Source organism: Crinia signifera, chromosome 3 (genome assembly GCF_055691185.1).
Source record: "Crinia signifera chromosome 3, ASM5569118v1, whole genome shotgun sequence".
Classification (NCBI taxonomy): Eukaryota; Metazoa; Chordata; class Amphibia; order Anura; family Myobatrachidae; genus Crinia; species Crinia signifera.
The window spans coordinates 219850473-219865084 of NC_139219.1; the positions used below are offsets into that span (position 1 = coordinate 219850473).

The following is a 14612-nucleotide window of genomic DNA, read 5'->3' on the forward strand; positions in this document are numbered from 1 at the left end:
CCTGTGATGCTCAGGAGAACGCTACTCTCCTCAGGAGTACACTACTCTCCTGTGTTGCTCAGGAGTACACTACTCTTGTTATACTTGGAATACTTTACGTTTAAAACTATGGTACTCTTCTGTTCAATCTAGGAGCACAACTAATTAAAAGTAAGCATATTTGTGAAAATGAGGACAGATATATTATAATACTAGCTGACCCGCCCGGCATTGCCCAGGAAAACCTTGGGGTTTTTTTATTTCCAAAATTGCTGAAAAATGTCATCTTACAGTATGCTGTGCCCAAGACCTAAGATTGTAATTTGTTAAAGATTCCACCACAATGTTAGAATGTGTTTGCATTGAAACTCAATGATGGCAATGAAATCAGGTGTGGTGTTGTTGTTTGAAACACAACGCTCCTGAGTTGATAACTTGTATGTGTTGATGAATTCTACATCCACTCCTGATATTTAGCACCTATGACATACTCTCCAATATCTGAGGGTCAGAAATCGGTACAAAATCAGAAAGGGACGTGTCCACACCTCCATTTCTATACTCAATGGTACAGTTTCTAGGGTGTGTAATTACAGGCGCTGAGAGCGTGGAGACCGGGGTGGACGTTACTTTCCGCGCCATAATTAATTAAAAATTCACCGCTCCCTGCCACTGCCACTCCCCTCACTGATCCTGCATGCAGCAGTCTCTGAGGTCTGGAGATCTGTAAAGCACATGCACCGGGCATCTCTACCAAACAGTGGGGCAGCCCCTGAGTGTGGGAGCAGGTCCGCGGGCCTGGTCACATGACGTCATGACGCGACGCACGCTACCCGCACCACTGGGAACGGGTGCAATGGGCCAAATTCTTCCCTACACCCGCCGGGCCAATCCACCAATCCAGCCATCGCAAACATAAATGGGTGCATTTATAAGGTTTGGAGTGTAAGTAGTTGAAATATAAGACTGAGATAAAGATTTGCCATGTTAAAGTGTACAATTTACGCAATAAATCGTGAAAAGTGTACATAGAAGTATAATCAAGAAATTAAAGTAGGATTAAAAAATAAAAGTGAAAATCCCATCAATTGAGGACCCCCTGCATGTGTACCAAACACCAATTATGCCCACAATATCCATACCCCCCTCCACCTATAGATTTGTTTCGCAACCCACCCCCATCCAAACAATTATCAGTTTGAATCAGAATTTATTTTTTAATAATCCTACTTTCATTTCTTGATTGTACTTCGATGTACACATATTTATTTCACGATTTATTGAGTAAATTGTACACTATAACGTGACAAATCTTCATCTCAGTCTTATTCTTCAACTTCTTAAGGGGTGTACACACGGAGCAAATTTGTGCTATTTTCTAAGCAATCTGACTAGATTGCTTAGAAAGTAAGCACAGATCTCTCCGTGTGTATGCTCCGAGAGATTAAATATCTCTTGCTAACTAAGTCAGTGCATGCAGTCCCAATCTAGTTAGATTGCTTAGCACATGACTGCAAATCTCTCTGTGTGTACAGAATGAGAGATACTGATCGCAATCTCTCATTCTGAACAACTACCCGGCCTTTTTTTGCTTAAGCAAAATTGCTAAGAAAAATTGCTTAGCAAAATTGTTTAGCACAAATCACTGCGTGTGTATGTGCTCTGCATGGGAGATCTTGACACCAGCAATATTGCTTAGCAAAATTGCTTAGCACAGATCTCTACGTGTGTATGCCCCTTTACACTCATAACATTCAAACAAATACATGCAGCGCTCATGCCCATCGACCAAACATTATCTGTGAACCAAATGAGTCTAGGAAACCCTTAAGGCAGAGCAGTGCCTAACATCCAACTGACTAACAGGGTGAGTGCAGTGTACCCACTTTGTATTGATCAATGGGTGCATTGGCCAGGACAAAGATTTCTCAGTGCAACTGGCTGGGGAGCGCAGAGACGGATATGGGAAAAAGAAAAAACGGTACATTAGGTACAGTTTTTTTTTGCCGGTACAGACTGTTAAATAAACGGCAAATTCTTTTTTTTTATGTGTTTGTGTGTTGTATTGTATACTGTTTTTGTTTGTGTGTAGTAGTGTATGTGGTTGTGTGTGTTGTGTTGTATGTATCTGTCCAATGCGTAAGTGTGTGAGGTGTGCTATGTATATACAGTATGTGTATGTGTGTGTTGTGCCTTTGTGTATCTGTGCAATGTTTAAAGCCCCGTACACACGGGGAGATATATTGCTCAGTTTCTCCTTTTCATCAGCGACCAGAGATGGTCGCTGATGAAAAGGAACCTCTGCCGGGGGAGTCGCAGAGGTAATCAGCTGGTCGCAGGAGCAAGCTTCTGCGACCAGCGATTAGAATGGGGCTGAAAACGGGAGCTCGCACCCGGTGATTTATCGCCGGGCACACTCCAATCACTGGCAATATGATCGCCAGCAATCATATTTCCAGCGATTTCAGCCCCTATCGCCCCCGTGTGTACACAGCTTTTGTGTGTGTTTTTTGTGTTGTACTGTTTTTTTTGTGTGTGTGGTGAATGTGGGTGTGTGTTGTGCTGTTACAGGTATGTTATGTGTGTGTGTTGTGTGATCTGCCCAATGTGTAAGTGTGTAAGGTGTGCTACGTATAAATGTGTGTGTGTGTGTAGTGTGCTGTGTGTTTCTGTTCAATGTTTGTTTGTGTGTTCTGTGTATTGTTCTGTTTTTGGGTGCGTGTTGTAGTGAATGTGGGTGTGTGTTGTACTGTGAGTGGTGTGTTATGTGTGTGTTGGGTTATGTGTACAGTATCTGCCAAATGTGAGGTGCGCTACATATATATGTGTGTATAGTGTGCTGTGCGTATCCTGGCAATGTTTAAGTGTGTGTGTTTGTTGTACTGTTTTTGGGTGGTGTTGTAGTGTATATGGGTTTGTGTTGTACTGCATGTGGTGTGTTATGTGTGTGTTTTGTTGTGTGTATCTGTCCAATGTGTAAGTGTGTGAGGTGCGCTACGTATATATGTGTGTCTTGTGTAATATGTGTGCATATGTGGTGTAGTGTGTGTGTGCGTGTACAATGATGTGTGGTCTATGTATATCCTCAATTATTCCTAATTGTTCAAAGCCTTCACCATAATGTTAGAATGTTCATACTCAATGACAGCAACGAAATCAGGGGGGTTATTCTAGTTCATTCTTTCTGACAAAATCCTTCTTAGATGGACAAAACCATGTGCACTGCGGGTGGGGCAGATGTAACTTGTGCAGAGAGAATTAGATTTGGGTGGGGTTTTTCTTCAAAGTGAGATCTATATTGCAGTGTAAAATAAAGAAGTCAGTATTTTCCCTGCACAGAAACAAAATAACTCACCCAAATCTAATTCTATCTGCACATGTTACATCTGCCCCCCCTGCAGTGCACATGGTTTTGTCCATCTAAGAAGGATTTTGTCAGAAAGAATGAACTAGAATAAACCCCCAGGTGTGGAGTTGTTCCTTCGACAACGGTTTCACAGATCGGCAATCTTTTCCCAGATCCTCAATGAAGGCAAATTAAAACTTGGTGTTTTTTAAATTTCTAAGTGAAATTTCCCCAAAACGGCTTCGAGGTGCACACCACCGGGTATAGAGGTACCTTGTTGCCAAATTTTGGGGCTCTGAGTGCCCCGGTGTGTCCGCAATGCAACTGACACGCACACACACACGCACACACACTCTTCAACTTATTATATAGATGCTGTTAGTTTTGTAATGTAAAGTAACTGCGATTTCACTATACAACTTGTGTCTTGAATGTTATATCTACAAACAAGCTTGTGTAATAATAATAACAATAAAAACAACAACAATACTGTTACAAATATTTCTTCTGCAACATATTGTTGGTATCCTGATATTACCTCATTGATGGCAGTGACTGGTAGATATGCCCATGGATATGCATATACCCGAATAGCAGAGAATAGATATTAATATATTGTTCACAACTGTCTCTATTTTCAGGTAAAAAGCAACTTTCAGGTTTGCCTGGTGACAAACAAATACAATTATTTTATGACCCGGTTATACTCACAAATACACATATATTAAACCAGTCCAGCAATTTCCTTATTTTGCGCTGTATTTATCCTCCATAGCTTTATTGGGGTAATGAGTCCATTGAGGAATTGGAATATTTGTAAAGGAGGTCGGAGTCCACGAGTGGGTGAGAGCTTTTGCTGCCACGACTGTGTGCAAACGGTGCAGCTGTAACATCCAGACTGACTGACGGTCACTTCCAGGGAGATTGCGGGTGAGATATAACTACACTAGGTGTATGCCACACCACCGCACCCAAATTCAGTAGTTCACGAGTGTTGTCTGGCTCAGTACACACCACCAACTTCTGGGTCTGCTTGTTTAAAGCATATGCATTACCACACTCACTGCTACATTTTCAGCGTTAACCTGTGGACATACTTATCTCCCCTGATTTACATCAGACTATTTACCATACCTTCTAAGGATACAAATATTCCAATTCCTCAATTCCCATCCCTCCACTTAAATGGGCTCAGTACCCCAATAAAGACTATGGAGGATAAATACAGCCCAAAATAAGGAAATTGCTGGACTGGTTTAATTTACTGTATGTGTATTTGTGGGTATAACCGGGTCATAAATAATTTTATTTGTTTGTGACCAGGAAAACCTGAAAGTTGCTTTTTTATTAAATTATTTTGTTAATATGAATTATTATGAATAAAATAGATTGTATGCTATTTATCTGAGCACACTCTTTGTATTATTAAATATTTGAACATTCACATCAGTCCCTGCCACAGTGGAGCTTACAATCTATATTCCCTACCACATGTACACGCACACGCAGACATTCTAGGGTTAAATTGTTGGGAGCCAATTAACCTACAAGTATACTTTTGGACTATGGTAGGAAACCAGAGTACCCGGAGGAAACCCACGCAAGCACAGGAAGAATATACAAACTCCACACAGTTAGAGCCATGGTGGGAATCGAACCCAGGACCTCAGTGCTGTGAGGCAGTAATGATAAATGATCCTACTGTATTTACAGTAGTATAGCATTATAACTAAATAGCAAGAGCAGACAGATATCTCTGTGTAATATGTTTGTTATGATAGGACACAATGATGCATTGTATCATTCATCTATATACTGTAGGTTATATTGCATATATTAACCTTTGCCCTGTTTACCATTAGATCACCAACATGCATATGGTATTATTATTATACAAGGAAACTTACTTCATATTCTTTTTCCATGGATTCCGGTTTGAGCAGGAAGTCCGGATATCCAATCATAACCATCATGTGTTTCAGCTGTAGAGAGAAAACCAACAAGATGCAAAAATATAGGGTTACTGTATGTCAAGTATTTCAGATCCCATCTGCAAAGGAAGAGAGTTTAAGGGACATACGTGTGAGTATAAGCTAAGTAGGGCTCCTGAGCCCCAGACATTAAGAATAATTGGACATGCCTTGTTGCCTGCACTAGCACTACTATCAAGTGTCTTCCATATGCGTACTCCTTTGTCATTAAAATGTACTTTTTTAAGGATACAATTAATCCAGCCAAAAGCTTTTGTGTATTACCATTCCAGTAGACAGCAGTTACAAGTAGGTTTGCTCACAATTAGCAATACTAACCAGGAATTATAACAGCAAAATCTGCAACGTTCTCAATCAACATCATTAGCAAAAAACATAAATAGCCACTGTAATTCTGTAAGCAAAATACATATAAAAACATACATAACTGGGCAACAACTGGCTCATGGAATTACAAAACAAAACTTAGGTCGGAATGTAATACTACCCGAGTTCGGCAGTCGTGCAGGACGCCGGTTGACCTGGACCGATTTTTAAAGGGACACTCACTTACAAGTAAAAACAATGCCTTGTAAGTGATTGCCCATTTAAGGTAAAATCCCACACAGCCACTAAACTCAAGCTGTGTTACATCCCACCCTTAGTATCTGTGGAACATCATTTCTCAAGCCTAAATTATTCAAATATATTTTGTGTGCAATCAATACACTATTTCCCAAATCCATAGTTGTTCTAATTGAGATTAGGTCACCTTTGATCTTGCTGCTTCTTTGGTCTCCAAATCCATCCAGTCTAATTCATCCAACCTGTTGTCTAGTATGTGTTTAATGTCTTCAACAAGCTGCTGCACCTGCATAGAGAACAGAGAAACAGCCACTACTGAGGGGAATCACATACTGTATTTACCAGCTGTGCTGTACAGGAGAGGAACATTTACAGGTCACAGCATGATTTATTACAGAGAACAGGTCAATAAAACCTAGCCGCCATGTCTGCCATCAAGAACTTGCCTCTGTGCATTTAAGAAATGGCTGATTATTCTCTCCACTGAACAGAACTCCTCAACAGTGCATGCATGGAAATCACAAAATAACTAATTACCAAAAGTTATCTTTTGTCACAGTAGGCTCCGAAGGGCTTTCTCATTTCATCTCAATAGTATTTCTGTTGTGACACCCCAGAAACACTGGGTTTCCCCTATTTGTTTTGCCGAACTTTTACATTGGTGGCCAGTGCGGCCCTATTCACAGGAACTACAGGAGGTTGCTAGGCAACCACCCTGCAGATACGACAGCCGCGTAGGGGGACATACCAGCAGGACGTTTGGACCCAGCACTTGCCCAAGGTACTGGGATCCAGGCAGAAAGGGAAGTGCCCCGTGATTGGTGTGGCTGGGGAGAGCGCGAAAGAAGGAGGAGGAGTCGAGCGGCAGGCGTTTTTTCCTTACCGTGGGGGTATCCGGTAGTGCGGAGGGGAGAAGCCATCGCCACGTGAAGAGGGAGAGCCGGCGTCTGCACAGCCCAGCAGCAGCAAGTGACCAGCGCGGGTGAGAGAGACACCGGCGGTCACGTGACGTCAGCAGTGCGCGAAGGAAGAGAGGAGACCCGGTGGAAGCCAGCGTGTCTGCAGGGAAGCCTCCTGCAACGCGCGGCGCCAGGACAGGAGAGAGCGCGCACCTGAAGAGGAGAAGTCGGGCGGCTACTGACAGCGCTTGAAGCAGGGGGAGGCGCAGAGAAGTGAGGGAGACACACGAGTCTCCAGTGTCCCGACACCCGACCGCACGGCCCGGGAGAGAGACAGAGCGGGGCGCAGACTGTTCCACCGGAGGCTATAGTACAGCCTGGCCGGGGGACGGAAGCGCTGACCCGCAGCGCAGCAACACAGAAGACTCAGCTTTCACCCCCTCCGGCGGCGGTGATTGACAGCGGGGACAGCCGGCAAAGAGACGCAGCAGGGCGAGTGCGGCGCGACTGAGTGTGGCAACGCTGCAACTGCAGCGCCCACACTAGCGTGCCCCCCTGCAGAGGACAGCCCCATCGCTACAGGCAGGAGCCTGCATCTTGCTCCAGCAGCCAGGTATCGCATCTGACCAGACCCCCCCAGGCACGACCAGCCACTGCCGTATAGTGTCTACCTGATGCCCCACCTTACCTGCTAATGTGTAGGACTCTCCTACAGTGCTCCATTTCCCCACAGTACGCAGGGGCCCCAGCTCAGTCCCCCTAGGCAGAGAGGAATTGTTCCCCTTTCTCCGTATCAGAGTGAAGCTGCTTTTACATATTAAAGACATCACTGAATCAGCACCTTATTTAAGGAGGACACTGCCATCTAGTATACCCTCAGCCTGGTTATTGCCTCAACCGCATTGAGAAGAAAGAAGACGTCTATCCAGCTCCGACAACAAGGTAATACAGAGAATTACTGGCTGACCCTTCCGGTGTACCACATCTAACTTTGGCGTCCACGAACAGGACCGGAAAATGTCGGAAGCCGGTACTCCAACACCATCACCCCGCAGACGTCTCCCACCACCACCGGAAGACAAAGAACCGCCAAAGGCAGCGGCGGCACAGATCACGATGCCCTACTACTTCGGGGCCACGTGGCTCCTCACATTCTCAGGAGATACGCGGACGAAAGGCACAAGCACTTTTAAGGCATTCAAGGACCGCATGAATTCGACGTTCACCCTATACCAACTGAACGAACAGCAAAGCAAAGAAATATTGCTGGCGCAACTGAGAGGGTCCGCCCTGAGAGAAGTCAAATCATGGTCAGAAGGCGACAAGGAGACGGCGGACAAGATATTGAAAAAACTGGCAAAGATCTTCGATGCCAAAACTGTGTCAGTGCTGAAGAGCAGGTTATATGCCAGGAAGCAGAAACAGGGAGAATCACTGCGTGATTTCGCACTGGCATTACACGAGGCCATGAAGGCAGTACAAGCCGCAGACCCGAGAGAAGTACGACTAGCGGATGAAATGCTGATAGACCTCTTCGTAGAAGGGGCAAGAGAAGAGACCACCCGCGCCCAACTCCGAATGATAAAGCGGCAAGAACAAGGCTGCACATTTGAGGAACTCAAGGAATCGGCACTGCAAGTGCTGGAAAAAGTCCAGAATGAGGAGCCGGAAGAAGGCGCTACGGCGGAAGAAGAAGAGACTGAGGATCACTGGGAAGCCAGACGCCAGGGACCTGGTAGTGTAAAGAAGAGAACAGTACTTCAAGAGGCGCAATCGCCAGCAGGCCCAGACCCACTGTCCGCCATTAACAGCAAGCTCACAGAACTGGCCCTAAACATCGCCAGAATGGGACAAAGGCTGGAGCAGAGCGAAGCCAGACATAATGAGTGGCGCCCGCGAAGGGAGAGAGGAAGCCGACCACGTTGGAGCACGGTCAGAGAATCGGGAGGAGGCTCAATCGATCAGTTTGATGAAGAGGGTATGCCGATATGCCAACAGAGCGGACATTTTGAAGGAAATTGTCATCAGAATACTTTAAACGAGGAGGCCCCGAGGAGGAGGACCGACCCTCGGGAAGAGACCCACTACTAGGTCCGCGGAAACAAAACTGGTGGCCCCGCTTCATACAAGATCCATCAATCAGTCCGCCAGAGCTCATGCAAAGTCAGACCACGGCGAAAAGACCACGTAACACTGAGGATCGACGAGTCAAAGCAAGAAGAGTGACCGGCCAGGTATCGTGGTTCAGTGTAGCACGTGGCTATGGCTTCATAAGGGCAGATAACAGGAAGACCGTATACGTGCACTACACCGGTATCCAGAAGACCCCTAGGAACAAATACTTCCGAAGCCTGGAAAAAGGAGAATGGGTCGAATTCGAAGTGACCAATGGAAAGAGAGGTGTCAAGGCAACCAACGTAACAGGCCCCGGTGGTGCTGCAGTAAGAGGCAGCAGATATGCAACTATCCACAGTCAGCATCGACGCTTCATGCACCAGCCATATGGTCAGCCCCACCTGAAGAGGAGAAGGTCGCAGGATGTTTGTGGTGAGATTGACCGACCCATCAGTAATCATTCCCGGCCTGACCAGATGCCACGATCACCAGAACCCATTAGGCCACCGCTTCAACCTAATTTCCCTGTGGGGACCCCAAAAGAAGCGGAGAAGGCCAAAGCCCAGTTGAAAGGAGTGAGGTCAGGAACCGAACACAGGTACCCCTCAAGAATGGTAGATACGGGTGACCAGACAGCAACTCTACAGCAGACAGGTACCTGTACTGCCGAACGGAAGAGATGCCTCGAAGTGGTGGCCCACATGACCATGGCAAAGAAAATAGAGCCGTTGAAACCTGAAAGCCCAAAGGCAACTGTGCCACCGCCCAAACCAAAGGTCACTACGGAAATCACCAACACAGCTGAAAAGGCCGAAACCCGACCCATGGAAGAGAAAACTGGTACAGACCAGGAGTACACGACAATTACAGGAGAAGAATTCGTGTGCATGATACAACAGGCCATCAACAGGTCCAGAAAGAGTGGAAAAGGGACACCACGTGCTCATTGCAGACCGCATGCTGTGATCTAAGGTGCAGTTGAAGAACCGCTTCGAAAGTTAGGAGGTCTGAGCGGTACACGAAAAGGGTGTTACCAGCCGATTTAGAATGTAAATATTTTACCGCAAATCCTTTGTAGATTGTATGTATGTAAATTTGTGCACAGTATTAAGATTGATGTGATGCTCTACGTGGCCCAATTGAGAGGACATTATGGGCCTTGTATTTATGCTCGGGAATTATTCCAGGGCTGTCGCCAAACCTTAAATTGATGCCCGAGGACTGGCATCATTCGAGTAGGGGGACATGTGACACCCCAGAAACACTGGGTTTCCCCTATTTGTTTTGCCGAACTTTTACATTGGTGGCCAGTGCGGCCCTATTCACAGGAACTACAGGAGGTTGCTAGGCAACCACCCTGCAGATACGACAGCCGCGCAGGGGGACATACCAGCAGGACGTTTGGACCCAGCACTTGCCCAAGGTACTGGGATCCAGGCAGAAAGGGAAGTGCCCCGTGATTGGTGTGGCTGGGGAGAGCGCGAAAGAAGGAGGAGGAGTCGAGCGGCAGGCGTTTTTTCCTTACCGTGGGGGTATCCGGTAGTGCGGAGGGGAGAAGCCATCGCCACGTGAAGAGGGAGAGCCGGCGTCTGCACAGCCCAGCAGCAGCAAGTGACCAGCGCGGGTGAGAGAGACACCGGCGGTCACGTGACGTCAGCAGTGCGCGAAGGAAGAGAGGAGACCCGGTGGGAGCCAGCGTGTCTGCAGGGAAGCCTCCTGCAACGCGCGGCGCCAGGACAGGAGAGAGCGCGCACCTGAAGAGGAGAAGTCGGGCGGCTACTGACAGCGCTTGAAGCAGGGGGAGGCGCAGAGAAGTGAGGGAGACACACGAGTCTCCAGTGTCCCGACACCCGACCGCACGGCCCGGGAGAGAGACAGAGCGGGGCGCAGACTGTTCCACCGGAGGCTATAGTACAGCCTGGCCGGGGGACGGAAGCGCTGACCCACAGCGCAGCAACACAGAAGACTCAGCTTTCACCCCCTCCGGCGGCGGTGATTGACAGCGGGGACAGCCGGCAAAGAGACGCAGCAGGGCGAGTGCGGCGCGACTGAGTGTGGCAACGCTGCAACTGCAGCGCCCACACTAGCGTGCCCCCCTGCAGAGGACAGCCCCATCGCTACAGGCAGGAGCCTGCATCTTGCTCCAGCAGCCAGGTATCGCATCTGACCAGACCCCCCCAGGCACGACCAGCCACTGCCGTATAGTGTCTACCTGATGCCCCACCTTACCTGCTAATGTGTAGGACTCTCCTACAGTGCTCCATTTCCCCACAGTACGCAGGGGCCCCAGCTCAGTCCCCCTAGGCAGAGAGGAATTGTTCCCCTTTCTCCGTATCAGAGTGAAGCTGCTTTTACATATTAAAGACATCACTGAATCAGCACCTTATTTAAGGAGGACACTGCCATCTAGTGTACCCTCAGCCTGGTTATTGCCTCAACCGCATTGAGAAGAAAGAAGACGTCTATCCAGCTCCGACAACAAGGTAATACAGAGAATTACTGGCTGACCCTTCCGGTGTACCACACTGTCTGTCCCTGAAGTTCACAATTATCAGCAAATTAAAGGTGATGTATCATAAAGGCATACCTCCCAACTGTCCCTATGTATTTTTTTATTTATTTATTTCATTTTTACTGTATAACAAGTAACATGCAGTACAGACTTGCCAATAGTTAATACAGCACATCCTTTCCATTCCTGCTCCTCACCTCTGTCTGTCTGTGGTCTGTCTGTGTTCCTTATCCCTGGCATTCTGCTGCATGCCTACTGACACACTTGGAACTTGCTGTAATGTGATATGATTTGGACATTGCTGTAGTGTGCTAGGCATGCGGAAGATATTGTTGTCATTTGGTGGAGAGGTGTTTCTGAGCCCACATGCGGTGAAGTTAGGCAGGTGAAGCAGAGCCTATCCTGTCATACTCCAGAGTTTTGACTATATAAATTATGTTATTATATCTGCTTTGTAGTATTCTAATCCTTTTGTATAGTCAGAACTCTTAAGTATATTGGTCTGTGCCTCACCTGTCTTCCTTGACTGTACATCGCTGTTAGAAATTCACAAAATTTACCTTTAGTGTATATTACTGTACTTTTGTATAATGCTCACATGAACTCCTGGGCTCGTATATAGGGGGACATTTACCAAAATGGATTCGTAGAAAAAAGGTGTATTCGTAGGGAGAAATACACCTTTTTTTTACGAATTTGTATTTTCGGGATTTACAATCCCAAAAATACAACAATTCGTAGTCCTAAAGATGGAACATTCGTATTTGTAGTTACAAATACGAATGTCTACACCATCGATAGGATACGACAGAAATCACCATTCAAAAGAATGGTGGTTTCTGATTTACTAAGCAGCCGTACTGACAATACGGCTGCTTAGTGGTGTGAAACACCCACGCAAATACGACAGGAAAATAGAACACCATTTTCCTGTTCTATTTGCGTTTTAGCCTGCACGGATCAGTCAGATCCGTGCAGGCTGCAGTGTAAAAAAATAGAAAAAATAAATAAATTAAAAAAAAAAACGGCGTGGGGTCCCCCCCACAGCCGAAACCAGCACCAGGCTGAAGGAGCCGGGGCCGGTAATTAAAAATCAGGGAGCCCGACAAATAGGGGTTCCCCGATTTTTAACAACCAGCCCCAGGCTCCAGGTCCGGGGCTGGTTCCCAAAATACGGGGGACAAAATGAGTAGGGGTCCCCCGTATTTTAAGAACCAGCCCCAGGCACAACCAGCCGGCAGGGTAATGTCACAGCCGGGGGACACTTATAATATAAGGTCCCGCGGCCAAAACATTCTCCCTACCGACCAGTCAGCCTGGCCAGGGGCCCTGGGGGAGTGGGGACCCCCCCAATAAAGGGGTCCCCCCCCTCCAGGACTTACCTGACCAGGCTGAAGCCTGGTGCTGTCCCCGGTGACCCTGGAGCGGTGGTCACCGGGCTGATGGTATTGTGTAAAAAATAGATAAACCATTGTTTTTTACTGTGGCACTACAAGTGCCAGCAAGCCTCCCCAGCAAGCTGGGACTTGGAGAACCACAAGTCCCAGCCTGCTGGGCATTAAAGGGCCCGCTGGCACTTGTAGTTCTACAGTTAAAAAAATAGTGCACAAAACACACTGACACACTTTTAAAATAAAACTTTATTACACACAAAGCCCACACATACTAATACTTACCTATCTTCTTCCCATAGGTCGCCCTGATGTCCTGTGTCGTCTTCGGGATCCATGTCGACGTCCTTCTTCATGTCGACGTCGCTGTCGGCGATGGTGTCCCCGTCCGGATCCGAAGAAATCCATTTGGGAAGCTGTGGAAGGAAACCATACTCACCTGTCCCAGCGCGACGTAGTCCAGGTAAGGGTCTTTGCAAAAAAATAAACCGAAAACCCCGAAACCAAACCGGACTCTGACGGAGACGCACGTGTGTTTATTTACATCGTGCGGCTCCGCCTCCCGAATGCCGCTATTGGCCGCCTTGCGGCCTAGCGGCTCCTGATTGGCCGCTAGGCCGCAAGGCGGCCAATAGCGGCATTCGGGAGGCGGAGCCGCACGATGTAAACACACCGTGTGTCTCCGTCGTGTCCGGTTTGGTTTCGGGGCTGTCGGTTTGTTTTTTTGCAAAGACCCTTACCTGGACTACGTCGCGCTGGGACAGGTGAGTATGGTTTCCTTCCACAGCTTCCCAAATGGATTTCTTCGGATCCGGACGGGGACACCATCGCCGACAGCGACGTCGACATGAAGAAGGACGTCGACATGGATCCCGAAGACGACACAGGACATCAGGGCGACCTATGGGAAGAAGATAGGTAAGTATCAGTATGTGTGGGCTTTGTGTGTAATAAAGTTTTATTTTAAAAGTGTGTCAGTGTGTTTTGTGCACTATTTTTTTAACTGTAGAACTACAAGTGCCAGCGGGCCCTTTAATGCCCAGCAGGCTGGGACTTGTGGTTCTCCAAGTCCCAGCTTGCTGGGGAGGCTTGCTGGCACTTGTAGTGCCACAGTAAAAAACAATGGTTTATCTATTTTTTACACAATACCATCAGCCCGGTGACCACCGCTCCAGGGTCACCGGGGACAGCACCAGGCTTCAGCCTGGTCAGGTAAGTCCTGGAGGGGGGGGACCCCTTTATTGGGGGGGTCCCCACTCCCCCAGGGCCCCTGGCCAGGCTGACTGGTCGGTAGGGAGAATGTTTTGGCCGCGGGACCTTATATTATAAGTGTCCCCCGGCTGTGACATTACCCTGCCGGCTGGTTGTGCCTGGGGCTGGTTCTTAAAATACGGGGGACCCCTACTCATTTTGTCCCCCGTATTTTGGGAACCAGCCCCGGACCTGGAGCCTGGGGCTGGTTGTTAAAAATCGGGGAACCCCTATTTGTCGGGCTCCCTGATTTTTAATTACCGGCCCCGGCTCCTTCAGCCTGGTGCTGGTTTCGGCTGTGGGGGGGACCCCACGCCGTTTTTTTTTTTATTTATTTATTTTTCTATTTTTTTTTACACCTTGCAGCCTGCACGGATCTGACTTGATCCGTGCAGACTGCTAGAAATAATTCGTATTAGCGGCCGTATATACGGCCGCTAATACGAATCATTACACCATCGGAGGGTTACAAAGCAGTCGTATCTGACTGCTTTGTAAATCCCCCTCCGGAACACGACTTTGCATACGACTTAAACAGTCGTATGCAGTCGTAGGGAAACAACC

General features: G+C 47.5%; 1 protein-coding gene across 1 annotated transcript in view; it reads right to left on the bottom strand.

The window, feature by feature from the left end:
* The window catches only part of ECEL1 (endothelin converting enzyme like 1), a 134115-nt gene that overhangs the window by 44614 nt on the left and 74889 nt on the right, over positions 1-14612 (bottom strand). The window contains exons 8-9 of the mRNA XM_083177476.1: positions 6068-6166; positions 5233-5307 (exon numbers count right to left, since the gene is read on the bottom strand). Coding sequence (XP_083033602.1) covers positions 5233-5307; positions 6068-6166 — 174 coding nt within the window. The remainder of the gene's footprint in view (positions 1-5232; positions 5308-6067; positions 6167-14612) is intronic.